Raw genomic sequence first — 15,500 nt, 5'->3', positions numbered from 1 at the left:
CTCAGCCGGAAAAGCTGAGAGGGGCCTTCAGGAGAACCATTTGGAATCGAAGGTCTCCAAATCAGGCTCTGGGCAGAGCACATTCCAGGGTGAGAATTACAAATTCTAAATCCAACTAACTCAGCCAGTATGACTAACGATCACACACACACAAAAATCACAAAGAAAGTTCAAGTTCACCCAGAGCCACTGCACAGCGAGGCAGTGCCTAAGCCATGACACAACGGGGAGAACAGGTAGACTGGGCAGGCCTGAAGCGTGGTACCCCCTCCCCAGAGCAGGAGCCTGCAGGGGCAGCCTGGGGGGACGCTGCAAGAGTGCTCCGGCACCTCCAAAAGACACAGAGGACATGGCTGGGAAGCGGCTAGCTCGCCTGCTCTGAAGGCTTCATGCCCTTGAGGCAGCTTCTTCCTCTGAAAAAAGTGGAATTTTAAAATACAACCACTCGGAAACTCTGTCCTCTGTCTTTAGTAGGTAATGTGACTGAAAAGAATGAGATGGCAGTGGGAAACGGGGTTGGCTGGTCACATATTTCTTTAAAAATGTTAATGCTCCCACAAATAAAGCACAAGAGCAATATGCAATTTCCTTTTAGAAAGTCCTTACTTTCCTCACCCATTTTACCACAGGACCTAACAGACCAGGAGTGAGAAGGCCTGGGCACTGCCCCTCAGCACGTGGCCGGGCCGCAGATCCCTGAGCTCGAGGAACACCACGCTCCTCCCCACCAAGGCCTCAGACCATAGGCCCCACAGTCCAGCAGCTATAGCTGCACGAGCAGTGGAGGCTCTGGGGTCAGGTGTCAGGGTTTACCTTTTTATTCCTAATGTCCTCTTGTTTTGACATTCGTTCATCCACTGCCCGAATCCCTTCACTGACAGTTGACCTAAGACTCTAAAACAATGAAGAGGGTGTACTGAAAAAACTGTTTTGTAACATCACAAAATTTACACACTTAATTCATTTCCAGAGGACTCAGTGTCTACAGGCCAGGACTGTGCAGATACTGACAGAATTTCAAAGTAGTAGGCACAACTGTTGTCAGGTTACTCAGGCAAAGTGACATGAAGCCACAGTCACATTGAAGTAGCTGCCAAAATAAAATAATCCAGGTAGGACAAGCACTTAGGCAGTCAGGGCAGGGAGGGTAAACCTGGCAGCCCCTGGGCCTCTGGAAGAGGGTGGGGCCCAGGCAGACCCAAGGAGCCTGCGGGCGCTGCTGAGCACAGAGGGGCCTCCAAAGACGGGTGGGGACAGACACCTAGGCCTGCCGGGCACACACCCAGGTGCACCACAGACCTGGGGGAGAAGAGCAGAATTCAGAGAGGGGCTGGCTTTGGAGGGCGTGGCCCGGACAGGTCTCAGGACCAGCTCCTATTCGCTCTGACACTGACAGGTTGTGATGAGGATGGCCTATGGGGAAATTCAGGAGTCAAGAAGCCTGAATGGATGGCCAGTAAAAGGGGGAGGTCACAGGCGGAAAAACAGGTTAGGTCGTAAGCTGATGACTCAAGCCAAGCAAGGGATCATCAGGGACAAGACTAAAATGAGGTAATGGAAGCCACATGATAAACTGGACAGATCACGAAAGTTCTACAGCAAAGTAAATCCATTCATTCAACAAACATTAGGAATTTCCCATTGAATGTCAGCTACTAAAACACGAAAACGCAACAGAGAAAACAGTCTCAGCTCTCAGGGACCTCAGAATCTCAGAGCAGCTTCAAAAAGGAAGCAAAAGTCTATGGCCAAATCCTAGGGGAAGCGGTAGCCACATGCGTGGCTGCAGGAAAAGGTGGGGACAGGGTGCTGGCAGGTGACAAGTGACAGCAGAAGTCAGGAGGGCAACAGATGAGATGGAGGCTCGGGAAAGGCCCATCCACAGGGCTGGACAGGAGAGTCTAGGAAGCCAAGGAGGGTGTGGAATCTAGCAGTAGACCACTGCACAGACAGCTACCTTGACACACTTTTTAAAAATCAAATGAAATGTAAATGTTCAAGACACAGATCAGGACTTCTCTCGATGTTCACATCGAGAACATGTGAACATCTGGCCTCCTCCTGTGGACCTTACTTTGTCTTCCCAGCCCCACACAGAGACTCAAAGTCTCCTCATGTTGTATCTCAGAGCTGACCATGTGCCAGGCACTCTTAGGGACAGTACACAGGCGGTCCTGGCTGCACACAACCCAGTGGTCTACACAGGAAATGACAGTGTAGTGCACCAAGCCTGTGACAGCTCATCTGTGCTGGGGGCCCCAAGTTGGGAACTGACAGAGACGGGGAGGTGGCTAGAGGGCAGTGGACAGGGTAGCATGTCCACTGTCCCAAAGGCACAGAAAGCTGATTGAGGGCCTTGTCCATGCTGACCTAAGGGCAAACACTGCCAGAACTGTCCCTCTACTGTTCAAGGCTAGAGGTGGGGAGTCCCATTCCCACAGCCAGCCTGGTCTGAGAAACATAAAAACACCATGTCTATTAGGATTACATTAACTTCATATCATCCTCAGTTGCACTGGGCTAAATGGCTTCTGTGAGCTGCTCTAGGAACCTAACCACACATGAAACACCAGTTGGGGAAACACTTGGACAATCACAAATGTTTAAAACACAGTGCACTTGCAAGCTGGTGACTGCTTATTAAGGAGATGTTTTCAAAAAACCTCTTTCTTCCCACATTTTAACGCTAACTCTAAGAATCTGTCACCTTCAAATCAAAGACTTTTTTAGGTTGCACTATCACATGCAAACAAAAAGAACCACTTATTCTTACTTTTTTGAGTGAGTGCTGTAATTTCTGATCATTCAAAAACAGCAACAAAACAAGCACATCATGCTTTATGGTAGTCTGTTTAATGTTATTTGGGGACTTACCAGAACCTCCTCTCGTAACTGTCCCAAAGGCACAGAAAGCTGGTTGAGGGCCTTGTCCATGCCAACCTAAGGGCAAAAGACACTGTGGCACAAACACTTCACAGGCAAGAGTGGTGGTAAGCATCTATCTAATGGCTGAAGCAGTACTAGACTTTTTAAAAAATCGTATTAAAAAATCTGTTTATACATGTGAAATCCACAAAGGTATGGGAAGTTATCATCAACAAAAGGCTCCCTTGACACATCTGCCTCTGGATGAAAGTTCTTAATGACTGAAAACTTTTGGAGGTGAACTTATGACGTCCAACCAGTTGGCACAAGAGCCTGATGAACAACAGCTTGACTTGAGAAAATCTGAATTAAATAGGACAGGAGTAAAGTCTCCTGGGTTTCTAATCCCACTGAAGGTTTAGCCCGCAGTGTGTTTCCCAAAACCAGTGTGGCTCATTCAGTTTAATGCCTCTCAAAATTTCCATGGAGGTGTTTACTTTCTGTACTTCTTTCCATGCACAGATTTAAGAGCAAAATAAAATATGACCAAGAAGACTACAAAGCAAATTTTGGGAGCATTAAAACCCAAGCATTTCTAAACTACTTTTACAAACTACTCAGTGAAACTTATTCTCACAGTTTATAAAAATCAAGCCTCCTGGAGATCCCTAGTGGCCACTGCCAACTTGGCTCTGGCTAGCACACATATCTGAAAGCAAACTAAACATTTCCTTGAGGACAAATTAGCTGGTTCCAGCGCACTTTCCTGGGGCCAGCAGCAGCTGCCCCTATTCCGCCCTGGTACCTTTACTCTTGGGCCTTGACACCTGCTCAGGACAAGCAGGAGGCAAGTCCTGGATGAGCAGGAACTACAAACAAGAAGGTATACCAAGGAAGTCCAGTTCTACTACTAAAAAGTTTCTGAGCACACTCCACATGAGAGAAATCATGTGTGCGCACAGTGAACAGCAGGGACCAAGGCTCTGTTACCAGGTTTGTCGAGAGGTTGACGAAGTCGGCGTAGTCCTTGTTGATGAGCTCCACCATGGCTGTTTTAAGCAGCCTGTAATACAGCTCCAAGTCATCCCTCAGCTCCTCTAGCTGCACCCGCTTCCTACAGTCAGACACAAAGTGGTCGACGTCGAAATCTTCCTGGAAAGTAAAACCAGGAGAGGGAAGAATGACTGCGGTGTCCCCAGGTTTCCTATGCAGAGGGAAGAGACAGCACTCCAATCACTCATAGGCCAGCACTGTGCCGAGGGGAGCACCTGCTGGTCACCTCATGAGGGCACCCAGAGGGGCCTGACGAGGAACTCCTCCATGGAGTTCAACTCAACTCCACAGAGGACTGTTTTCAAGATGATATTTCAGCTGGATGCTTCTCAGAACAGGAAAGCTTTTTTCTCCCGAATTTTATAAGTGATAAATGTGCAATGCAAGATAGGATTAAAAAAAACACAACCAACTTCCAAGCTTCAGGGATAAGCACTACTGATGTGTACTTTGACACTATTTAACACTGAGCTTTACCTCCTTGCAGACCTTTTCCCAGACCACAAACACACAGGTGTGCACACACAACCTTAACATGCAGGCCTGTGTGTAACTGCTTCTCCCAAGCACCACCACCTGAGTGTGTCTGTGGCACACAGAAGTCTGCACAAAGTCTGAGGTCAGCCTGAGCAATACAGCAAGACTCCATCTCAAAAAATTAATAACAATAATATGCAAAGATGGTTTAATCAAAAAATCTATTAATCCATCACATCAACAGAGAAATGTGATATTAACAGATGCAGAAAAAGCATTTGAAAAAATCCACACCACTCATGACAAATACATTCTGAAAACCAGAAACAAGATGGGAAAGTTCCTCAACTCTACAGACAACACCTACAAACAACCCACAGCTAAACTTCTGTCAAGGGAGAACACAGACTCCTCCCCTTAAGATGGGGAACAGGCAGGAATGGCCCCTCTCACTAATCCTGCTCAATAACTCTATGTTTAAGCGAACAGAAGGACATACAAGATGTACCGACGGGGAAGGAAGACATAAAATTGCTTTTGTGCTCTGATGATGTAATGGTATAGAAAATCCCAAAGGAAACCAACCCAAAACAACAATGCCCCTGGAACTCATACACAACAGTAGCAAGGCAAGTTGCAAGGAAAATATTTTTAAAAACCCAACTATTCTCCCACAAGCCAGCAGGGAACAAGTGGATTGAAAGTAAAAGCACAACACAGCTGGGCGTGGTGGCGCATTCCTGTAATCCCAGCAGCTTCAGAGGCTGAGGCGCGAGGATCATGAGTTCAAAGCCAGCCTCAGCAAATGCAAGGTGCTAAGCAACTCAGTGAGACCCTATCTCCAAAGAAAGAAAATACAAAATAGTGGTTGAGTACCCTGAGTCTAATCCCCAGTAACCCCAACAACAACAAAAAAGCACAACACATTCACATTAGCACACAAAGTACAAATTTAACAAATTGCACAAGATCTACATGAGGAAAACTACAAAACTCCAATGAAAGAAAGCAATGTAAGACCTAAAACATGTAGAGATATACCAGTTCATGGGTAGTAGGAAAACTCAATATCCTTAACTCAGTTCTTCCCCAATCAAAATCCCAGGAACTATGGGTTTATTAATAGAATGATTCTAAAGCATATTTGGAAAGGCAAAAGACTGAGACTATCCAACACAACTCTGAAGAAGAAAAGCAAATCCAGAGGACAGACACTATCCTTCCTTAACACTTTTAACATTTCCTATTAAAGCTACTGTCACTAAGGCCACTGGGTCTGGCCAAAGAACAAAGACCAGGGTAACAACAAAGCACCCAGAAACAGCCACACAGACAGAGTAAGCAGATCGCTGACACAGGGCCCAGGCAAAACCAAGAGGAAAGATGGCCACTTCAAAAGGGATGCTGGCAAAACTGGACCTCCATGTGTAAAAAAACCCAGCTGGGCTCAATGGCACACACACCTATAACCCAGCAATTGGGAGGCAAAGGCAGGAGGCTCACAAGTTCAAGGCCAGCCTGGGCAACTTAGCCAGACCCTGTCTCAAAATAAACTTAAAATGCTCTAGGGTGGGGGTCGCTGGGGTTGTGGCTCAGTGGTTAAGCGCTTGTCTAGCATGTGTGAGGCACAGGGTTCAATTCTCAGCATCACATATAAAAATAAAATATAGGTCCATCAACAGCTAAAATTAAAAAATTTTTAAATTAAAAAACAAAACAAAAACAAAGCTTTGGGATGTGGCTCAGTGGTAAAGTGTTCCCGGAGTTCAATTCAGTACCAAAAAACAGAATTGTTGAAACATAAATTGTTTATACCTTTCTCAAAAAATAATTCAAAATGGATCATAGACCTAAATTTAAAACACAAAATTATAAAACTTCTAAGAGATAACACAGGAGAAAAGTCTAGATGATCTTGGCTTCAGCAATGACTTTTTAGACACAACACCAAAAACAATTTAGGAAAGAAAATATTGATAAGCTAGACTTCCATTCAAACCAAAAGCTTCTGCTCTACAAGACACTATCCAGTGATGGAAAAGACAGACACAGGCTGGGGGAAAATATTGACAGGACAGATAACCTGATAAAGGTGCTGAACCCCAAATACAGACAGAAGTATTAGAAACAACAGAAAATCTTGCAGCCTATATGGAAAACGGCATGAAGGCTCCTAAAAAGTAAAAGAACACCTTTGGACCCAACAACTCACTGCTGGGACTTATCCAAAGGAAATGAAGTCCCTCTTGGAAGAATCTGCAGGCCATGTTCACCACAGCTATGACAGGTGGCCAGTGTCCACCTCCAGGTAAAGGCACAAGGCAAACACAGCGCACACCATGTGCCTGCCCAGCAAGGAAGGGAAGCCTACCACCTGCCACCAAGCTGATGGAGACAGTGACGTGAGACACAGGAACACAGGCACCGCGTGGCCCCACTTACACACAGCACCTTGGAGTATGCAGAAGGGTGGACATCAGGGCTGTGGGTGGGGTCCAGGGGTACAGACTTCACGGATGAGATGAACGCACTCCAGAGAGCAAACCTACAGCATAACTGTAGTTTAATAATCCGGCTCCAAAAAGTGGATTTTATGCCCTCTGACCACAGGGAACGGGGAGGGTCAGCACAGGAGGGTAGTATGACCCTCAGTAGTCATACTAGCATGACTATGGCAATCACTTCACAAGCATCAGAGAAGATGGACACCATTCAGTGATGATGACCTTAGGCCTGAACCTAAGCAACTCCACTTTAAAAACTCCAGTTTGACACCTGCAGTCTCATCAGGCATGGCCAATGGAACCCTCCAGCATGGCCCTCAGGCACAAACAAGTCACTTCCCCCACCTGATAAACTCAGAATGAAGCTTCCGTCAGGCTGCCCTCACTGGATAAGAGGGAAAGGTGAAAAGATCAAGGTGGGAACCACCAGAGCAAATGTTTTAACCCCAGGGTAAATGATGTCACTAAGAGATCCAGGGGACAGATGATAAGGTTTGAAAGGGAGGTCAAAAGCCCCAAAATTTGGTATAAATAATAGAGCAAATGAAGAGACATTCAGCCAGCCAACACTGATGCCCTCATGCTGAGAGCTTGATGAGGACGTGGACTGATATCCCAATTCTTCTCATCCTTTGCTGATCCTCTGCATCTTCCTCATTGCTCTCAAACTCTGCAGTCATATCTTGACCCTGGGGAGAGCCACAACTTCTCCCTACCACCCTTTCCTCAGTCAGCTGTCAGCTCTACCCTAGGAGAAGCCTGTCTTGGTTCCTGATCTGATCACCTCGGTGTAAGTGTGTACCTGCTGGACTTAAAGCCTAGAGCTTGAGACTTTAGATCGGACACTTGAATTTAGCATGCAGAGGGAATGTCTGTCATGAGCCTGTCATGATTAAGTGTGTTTGCAGTGCTTAGAATTAATCTAGAATTGTTTGCTGTGAATTGATTGTCTATTGCAGTGCCCAGCATTAAGGATTATCGTTTTCTCGATTAAGAACCTACAGAGTGAAATGGTATTGAGTGATTTGAGTGAATAAAGCATTGACTAGGGCAGAAGTGCGTGGATATTCTTTATTTCTCCCCCTGTACTGCATAAGTCGCACTTTTTGCTCATCACGACACATTTCTGAACACAATTTTTGTTTGCCAATCGGTAAGGGGGCAATAAGAAATAATGTACTTTAAAAATGGGCAAAAGATCTGAAAACATGACGGATATCACGTGTTCTTAGGGAGTTGGGAAGGTAAACAAGGTGCCAGGATGCACCAGATGCTGGTGAGGGTCTGCAGCAGCAGACACTTCCACTTCTTGCTGATGGAAGCTGTGGTACAAACCCTTTCGTCACTGTCTCCAGCTCCTGTCCGTGCATCCAATGCCTGGCAGCCCACCTTCCCCCTCTGGCCACACTCACTCCATCTAACCCATAGGCGGAGCCAGCTTACCAGGCGTGCTAGACTAGACTCCCTTCCTTAGTGAAAGGCCTTGGCCTCAGCCCTGAACGCAAGGCAATGCACCTCAGCTCTGGCTCGTGAGCTCTTGATGTTACTCTGAGCATAGAGCTCCTCCTATTGAGACAAGGTGCCTTGCTTCTACTTCTCCAATGCCAAAGCCTGGGAGTCAGCAGACAGAGGCCCTAGTTTGCCCTCACTAGGGGTATGACCTTAGGGAGGCGAACCACTTATGGGCCTCAGCTTCCTCATCTGTAAACCAAGAAAAGAGTACCAGTTTCTTTCCTTTTTTTTTTCAGAAAAAACACAGAATGTCAAGAGCTGGAAGGAACTGCAAATATTAATCAGATAAATGCCACCCTATCATACTAACAAGGAGATATATTCCAGAGAAGCCAGTGTTCTGCATGGTCACATGGGCAGTCAGCAGAGCTGAAACTGGAGTGTGTACCTCATGCTGTCACTATTCGATCAGTAGTGTCTCTACACCAAGACAAACAGGTGGCCCTGGACACTTGCTTCAATATTCACAATTATCCAAATAAAATACCGAGGACTCTCAAAGAGTGGTTCATCTCCCACTAGTTCATTAACATATTGTTGACACTGACAGTCACAAGGACGCTCCCAATTTCTCATGTCATTAAAGAGGTATGAAGTGCCAGTCCAGAGGTCTAATAACGCCACCAAGAGGTGGAGGCCCTAGAAAGGACCTAAGTTCAACACAGGCAGATTTAGACTCTGACTGAAACAAACTGCATGCCATTAAGGATTACCTGCCAATGGAATGAGTGCACTGTTGTGGAATATTATCAAGATGTTTTGGGAAATGTTTTCTCTCGGCCAGGCACACAGACCAGCCAGTATACTTGCAAGATCAGATATGCATTTTGAAAAGAGCATCCTGCCTGCAATATAGAAAAAGGATTAGACAAGGCTACAAGGGACGAAGGAAACTCAGAAGCAGCCATGAGTACAATGGCCCAAAATAAAATTAACTCAGAAGGTCATGGAGGAGATTGAGAGAAGATGAGTTCAAGAGACACTTAGGGGGCTGGGATTGTACCTCAGCAGTAGAGCGCTCACCTAGCACGGGCACGACCCGGGTTCAATTCTCAGCACCACATAAAAAATAAAGGCATTGTGTTGTGTCCATCTAAAAAAAAAAGATTCTCTCTCTTTCTCTCTCTTAAAAAAAAAAAAAAAAAGAGGCATTTAGAAGTGAAATCATGAAGCCTGGTAACAGACTGGACTATGGAAAGGGGAAAAGAATCACTCATCTGGGACTGGGGTTGTGGCTCAAGTGGTAGCGCACTTGCCTAGCATGCGTGAGGCACTGGGTTCGATTCTCAGCACCACATTAAAATAAAAATAAAAAATAAAAGATATTGTGTCTATCTAAAACTAAAAAAAAAAAAAAAAAAAAGGAGCACTCATCTTCTGGCTGGGTGGTGGAGTATTTTCTGGACAGGTAAGACGAGAAGGTAAAAGGCTTCAAGGGAAGGAAGTTCACTCCTCTGTTTCCCACACATCCAGCTTTAAACATGCTGAATTTGAGGTGCAGGGTTACCCCAGAAGGACGTCAGGGAGCTGAGTACACAGAATTGGAGATCAGGAGACACACATGCCAGAGACAGGAACCTGTGTCACCTGCCTATAGGTGGTCAGTGAATCTGCATGGAGCACATCACCAGGGCACGTGAAAAGGAAAGAACACATGACTGAGCCTATAGACAGCCATTCAGTGGCTATGAGAGGGACAATGACTATTTAAAATAAAGCCAGAGAGCGTCTCTGAAAAAGCAATGGTCTGCTGAGGTGAAGGAAGGAGATGGGAAAGGTGTACTAGATCAACATCCGCTGAAAGTGAGAACTATGCAGAGGAATACTGGGGCCGTAAGTCAGCAGGAAGTGACCGTGAGTGAAAGGTGACAACTCTGAATCCCGGGGTTCCAGGGAAGAGCTAAAGGTGGGGGACTGAGGGGAAGAAACTAAATCACAAGCACATGTGTGAAAGCCAGTGGGGAGGCATGGGGAGAGGGGTAAGAAGGTTCTGTGAAGATGAGGACATGCCAGCCAGCAACAGTGCACAGTTCAGAAGGCCAAGCCCCAGACCAGTTGGGGAAGGCAGGATTGAGACTGTTAGCAGCAGCTGAGGATATACCCATCTGATGGCCTGTGAAGTCACACAAGGAGACAGAGGAAGGATGTGATTTCAAAAGTATGCCCATGTTCATGGTCTAACTTGTCCTTGTTAGCACACCACCTTCTCTCCTACCACTGAGCCTTATGTCCTACTTCCTGTCAACTGGCTGCCAACCCTAAGGGTTAAGTAACCTCCTGTTATTAATCAGTCCCAATGCCACGAATGTGACTATATAATTTCCCACTTTAAAGTTGACTGTAAGGGCTGGGGATGTGGCTCAAGCGGTAATACGCTCGCCTGGCATGCGCAGGGCACTGGGTTCGATCCTCAGCACCATAAAAAATAAAATTTAAAAAAAGGATGTGTCCGCCAAAAACTGAAAAATAAATATTAAAAAATTCTCTCCTTAAAAAAAAAAAAAAAAGTTGACTAGCTCCACAATGAACTTTGCATGGAGCACAAATTCCTCAAATATCACACAAGGCCCATTCCAACTTGCAACCCCACCCCACCTACTGGTCCAGTCTCCTTTCTGACATCCTCCCACACTCAAGCTACTCTAAGTGCAAGTTTTTGGATGCACATTTTTGGGTGCCAAACCTTACCTCCTCCTTCATATCTAGATTTGCACAAAGGCGGTAATCAATCAATGCCCACTAACTGAATAAACAATTGCTACCATTGCCCAAGCAGGCTGTCACCATCTTAGGAAAACTAATGTCCTGTCAAATGACTGGACTTCAAATAACCTCAACTCTCCTAATGGATACCTGACATTTTAACCTCATGCATAATACCTATACCTGCTACAAAAATGTAAATGAGGCACAAATGTACAAACCACCCAGCAAGCACTCCACACATCTTTTCTGCCACAAAATCGTATGCATGTCTTCCTGAAGGAAACAGGAATTGCAAATAACTTTTAATTTCCAGTTCCACCTAGGATATCAACATTCCACACAGAACAGCCGTTCTCTGTATTTTCTTCTATATGCAAGTGGTTACATATATCAGAGCTACAAACTTCATGGCATATTGAGAAGTGTAAGAGCCATGAAAAAATATGCATTCCTGTTGCTAATTCCAAGATCTGTTTTATGACTTGTATTTTGTGCTTTCTACTTTCTGAAGCTGTACTTATCAAAGGCATCTGTCAGCTCTGAGTGAGAAAGACAGTGGGACTAGGGAGTCAGAAAAGATGCTGGCTCTGGGCCTGAAGGAACGCAAGTCTAGAGGTGGACAAGATTCCTGAGGTCAGAAGGTCCCTTATCTTGGCAGTCCTTTCTTCCTTCAGGATACCTCTCCCCATGATGTGGCTAGTTCTTCCCACTCTTTTAGGGCAGCTCTCAGCAGGGGGTGGAACACTGGGTTTCTGGATCAGTTGGCAGTCTCTGAAGTATTTCAGAAATTCCATTCAAATCATGCTTTTCAGTAGAGGCCTGGTGTGAATCCGCCGGAGGGGCACAGGTACAGCATCCTACAGCATCGGTGGGACTAGGTGGGACTAGCTAAGCCCCACATGTGGATACCTGCGCTCCAGGGGATACACAGGCTTTTAGAACACTAGAGCTTCGGAGATGCAGACTGAATACAAGTATCAAAAAGAGGCCAACTATGCAAGAAAAAAACACTACCCCTTGAAAGAGTTAGCAAAGAAAGTGGAACAAGAGGCATTTTAGATGTCTACTAAGTAAGCCCAAACTTGTGACTTTCTAACTCTGAAACTAGCTACTGAGTGGTGGCTAAAATCCCAATCTTAAGAAATCGAATGCCACCTATTTTGGACGGTTTCAGACAACCGGAGCGGTACAGCCAACAGGCAGGCCCGTTCCGGCTCCCGCCAAGCGCGGTCGGCTCCAAGGCGGAGCCCGACGGAGTTCACCCCCGGTGACCTGTCCAGAGCTCCTCTCTCTGCAGTCGGCACTCTGCAATTATCCTCAACCTGGCTTCGGGTGCTCCAGGGGGGAAGCGAGTGCACCGGGCGGGGGGAAGCGGGCGTCTCGGCGCAGTGCCCAGGGAGCCCGAGCCGGGCCGGCGGGCCACGGCAGGGCCTCCGCGCGGCCCCCGCCCGGCCCCGCCACCCGGGCCGCGCACCTTCATGAACTCGTCCTTGTCGAAGCACAGCGCGTCCGGCCCGGTGGGCAGGCTCATCCCGCGCCTCTCCATCCTGCCGACCCCTCAGCACAGAGTCCGATCGGACTGCGCAGGCGGACGCGGCGGCCCGCCCCTTCGCGTGGCTCACTTCCGCCAATATGGCGGCGCCGCGGGCGGCTGCACACGGCCGGCGCCAAGAGCGGCGCGGAGCAACGGGCGCTTCCGGGCGGTGCTGTCCCCGGCGGCGGAGGACGGCACTGCAGCCTCGCGCTCGCCCGGGAAGGCGCCTCCCCTACGACAGGTCCGCCCAGCGGCGGCTGGGTTGCAGCTTAACAGGCTGGACCCGGCTCTGCGGCGCGGTGTCCACCCGGCAGGGGCCCGAGTGCATCCGTCCTACTCGCAGGTGGCGTGTGGCCGCGCCCGCGAGCCCCTATCCGCCACCGGGAAGGCGGGCGTTCGCACCTCGTCACCGCGAAGGGGCGCCGCCCATAGTGGACTCCCGGAGGAGCTCCACAGCGACAGCGGTGCCCCAAGGCTCCCCAGGGGCGCCGCCCATAGTGGACTCCCGGAGGAGCTCCACAGCGACAGCGGTGCCCCAAGGCTCCCCAGCCCGTGAGGTTGTGGGCACGGGGAAACACACGTTTAACGTTGGGTTTACTAGTGAGAAAATCTTCAGCCACATGCAGGTCTGGAATGTATGTTAGAGCAGACCCCAAATATCACATTGTTTCCTACTCCCCAAGCTCATGTTGGAAAAACACAACATTACTAACTCAAAATGCCATTATCATCACAGAGTGAGAAACTGATGTGACTCCATTTTTGTAAATAAATAACAGCAGCTTCTTCCTCAAGGTCTGTCCTAAGGAAGGAGGCGTGACCCCTGTCCTTGGAAACACTCACTGAGTCTTTCTAGGCAGATAACCACCCTGCTGAGTAGTTTGTCTGCAAATAACAGGAGACATCTGTGGCACCAGGTGTCCCTGACTCAGGCTAGGTGAAGACCCATAGCAACCCCCTAGCAACCACCAATCAGCATGAGATGGGGAAAATCCCTAGGATGCCAGATGACTCCCCACCCCCAAGTAGTTTATAGTGGTTTATAACATGTTGGGAAACCATGTAGTTTAGCACGTAGGTACACCTCTCATGGCCTAAACCAATCAGTTAAAACCAATCCCCCTCTTTTACTAACCAATCACCCCTACCCAAATTGCTCCCACCAGTGAACATGCTGATCAATGTTAAGAGTTGTTGTTTGACTTTCCCGCGGTATGGAACGATTTGCTGTGTGATGTTGTGACGCATAGAGTATCCCCCCAAAACCTATAAAATCTCACTGAACAAAGGACCAGAACTCACTCCCTGGGACCACTGCATCTGGAATGGTTGTGAGTCCAGGCTCGAGCTTGCAATAAAGACTCTTGTGTGATTACAGCGGATTTGGCTCCTGGAGTTCTATTGGGGTCCCACAAATCTGGCATTACAAGAGGACTGTTGCTCCTGTTGGATAGAAATCACGGTAGATTACGTGCAGCTCCCCAAGTGCTAGCTGCCCTGCTTGGAGTACCAGCAGCTCTCAGCTCTGGGTGTTTGCAGCCCTCCTTGCTGTTCCCCTGACAGCTCTTTCAGCTCCCGAGCTAGTGGCTCCTGTCTCCATCACTCCCAGCCGTTACAGCTGCTGGCTGCCCTCAATGCTACAGCCCCGGGTGGCAGTCACTTCATTGCTACCAGTTCTTAGTGCAACCAGAACAGCCTGCTCAACTCAAGCTAAAAATCTCAAATAGGCAAAAAAAAAAAAAAAGAAAGAAGCTTAATTGGGGTTCACGGTTCAGCACAAGGGGAAGCAGCATAGTGGAAAGAGGAGGCTGCTTATACAGACAAAAAAGGCCGGCTCAAACATGCGCAGTGTCCTGCAACTGCAGCAGACCTGCTCAGTCATAGGTTCCTCTCAGTCAGATTGGGGACAGCTAAGGGGCTGCAGAGGGACAGAGTCACCCAGAGAAGCTATGGGTATAGTTACAGGGGATAGATTTGGACAGAAATTGCCAGAGCCAAAGCTAGTCAGTGACCATGTGGTGTTTGATGTGGCTGTGGCTGTGAGGTGTTTTGGGGCAGCCATAGTAGAAAATAAATTTAAAGTGCCTCTTGGGGAGCATTGGGCCTCTCTATATCACTAACAAAATCAGCAGTTCTAATGACCAATCTTGACTGACCCTGGGAGGCTTACCCGTTAACACAGTCACACTATTGGTGGGAGGTGACTTTTAAACACAGGCAGCCTGTACCAGTGCCAAGGGAGGGGAGAGCATGCAGGGAATACCCAGCATGGCTCTGTTGGAATCTCAGTGAGCTAGAACTTGCACTCCTTCCGCTTTCGTCATTCCCTTCTGATAGAGTCCCCAAGCCTTTAGCAAACAAATGACCTTAAGTGTATACAGCCTTGTGTGCTAATCCTGAGAGACCTGAGGGGACGAGGTACACAGGGCAATGGGGGCTCTCTGCTGCCCACTCTCCTCTCAAGACTCAGTAGGGAGCAACCACAGGCCATGACCATGACAGCGCACCATAGATGGGGCAGAAGGAAAGATCTTGCTGCTGGTGGAGTACCCTAGTGAAGACAAAGGAAACAGAGAGGAAGCCAAACCCTGCCCAGAGGACATGGCTCCACATCCACTCAGCACCTCTATTCAGCTGGCACAATCATTTCTGCTGTGAAGATTGGTAAACAACAGCTCCTCAAAGGTTGTCGAACAGCCTGTCTGCAGCCTGCTGAGTGCCCTCTGCTGCCCTAACCACATGCAGCCTTTGACCCAGCACTGGAGGGTCCTGCAGGCTTCCAGGTACCCAGTGCATATGCTGTTAGGAGTTTGTCTATCGTTGGGTGTTTGAGCACCATCTCTAGCAAC

At 47.9% G+C, this 15,500-nt stretch overlaps 1 protein-coding gene across 4 annotated transcripts in view; it reads right to left on the bottom strand.

The window, feature by feature from the left end:
* The window catches only part of Cog2 (component of oligomeric golgi complex 2), a 33,299-nt gene extending 20,565 nt beyond the window's left edge, over positions 1-12,734 (bottom strand). For all 4 annotated transcript variants that reach the window (XM_071619807.1, XM_071619808.1, XM_027947967.2 and 1 more), the window contains exons 1-4: positions 12,592-12,734; positions 3,856-4,017; positions 2,875-2,940; positions 814-894 (exon numbers count right to left, since the gene is read on the bottom strand). In XM_071619807.1, the coding sequence (XP_071475908.1) occupies positions 814-894; positions 2,875-2,940; positions 3,856-4,017; positions 12,592-12,663 (381 nt within the window). In that variant the 5' untranslated portion in view covers positions 12,664-12,734. The remainder of the gene's footprint in view (positions 1-813; positions 895-2,874; positions 2,941-3,855; positions 4,018-12,591) is intronic.
* Between the last annotated feature and the right edge of the window lie 2,766 nt (positions 12,735-15,500).

Source organism: Marmota flaviventris, chromosome 12 (genome assembly GCF_047511675.1).
Source record: "Marmota flaviventris isolate mMarFla1 chromosome 12, mMarFla1.hap1, whole genome shotgun sequence".
NCBI lineage: Eukaryota > Metazoa > Chordata > Mammalia > Rodentia > Sciuridae > Marmota > Marmota flaviventris.
This window is presented reverse-complemented; position numbering and strand designations above follow the sequence as displayed.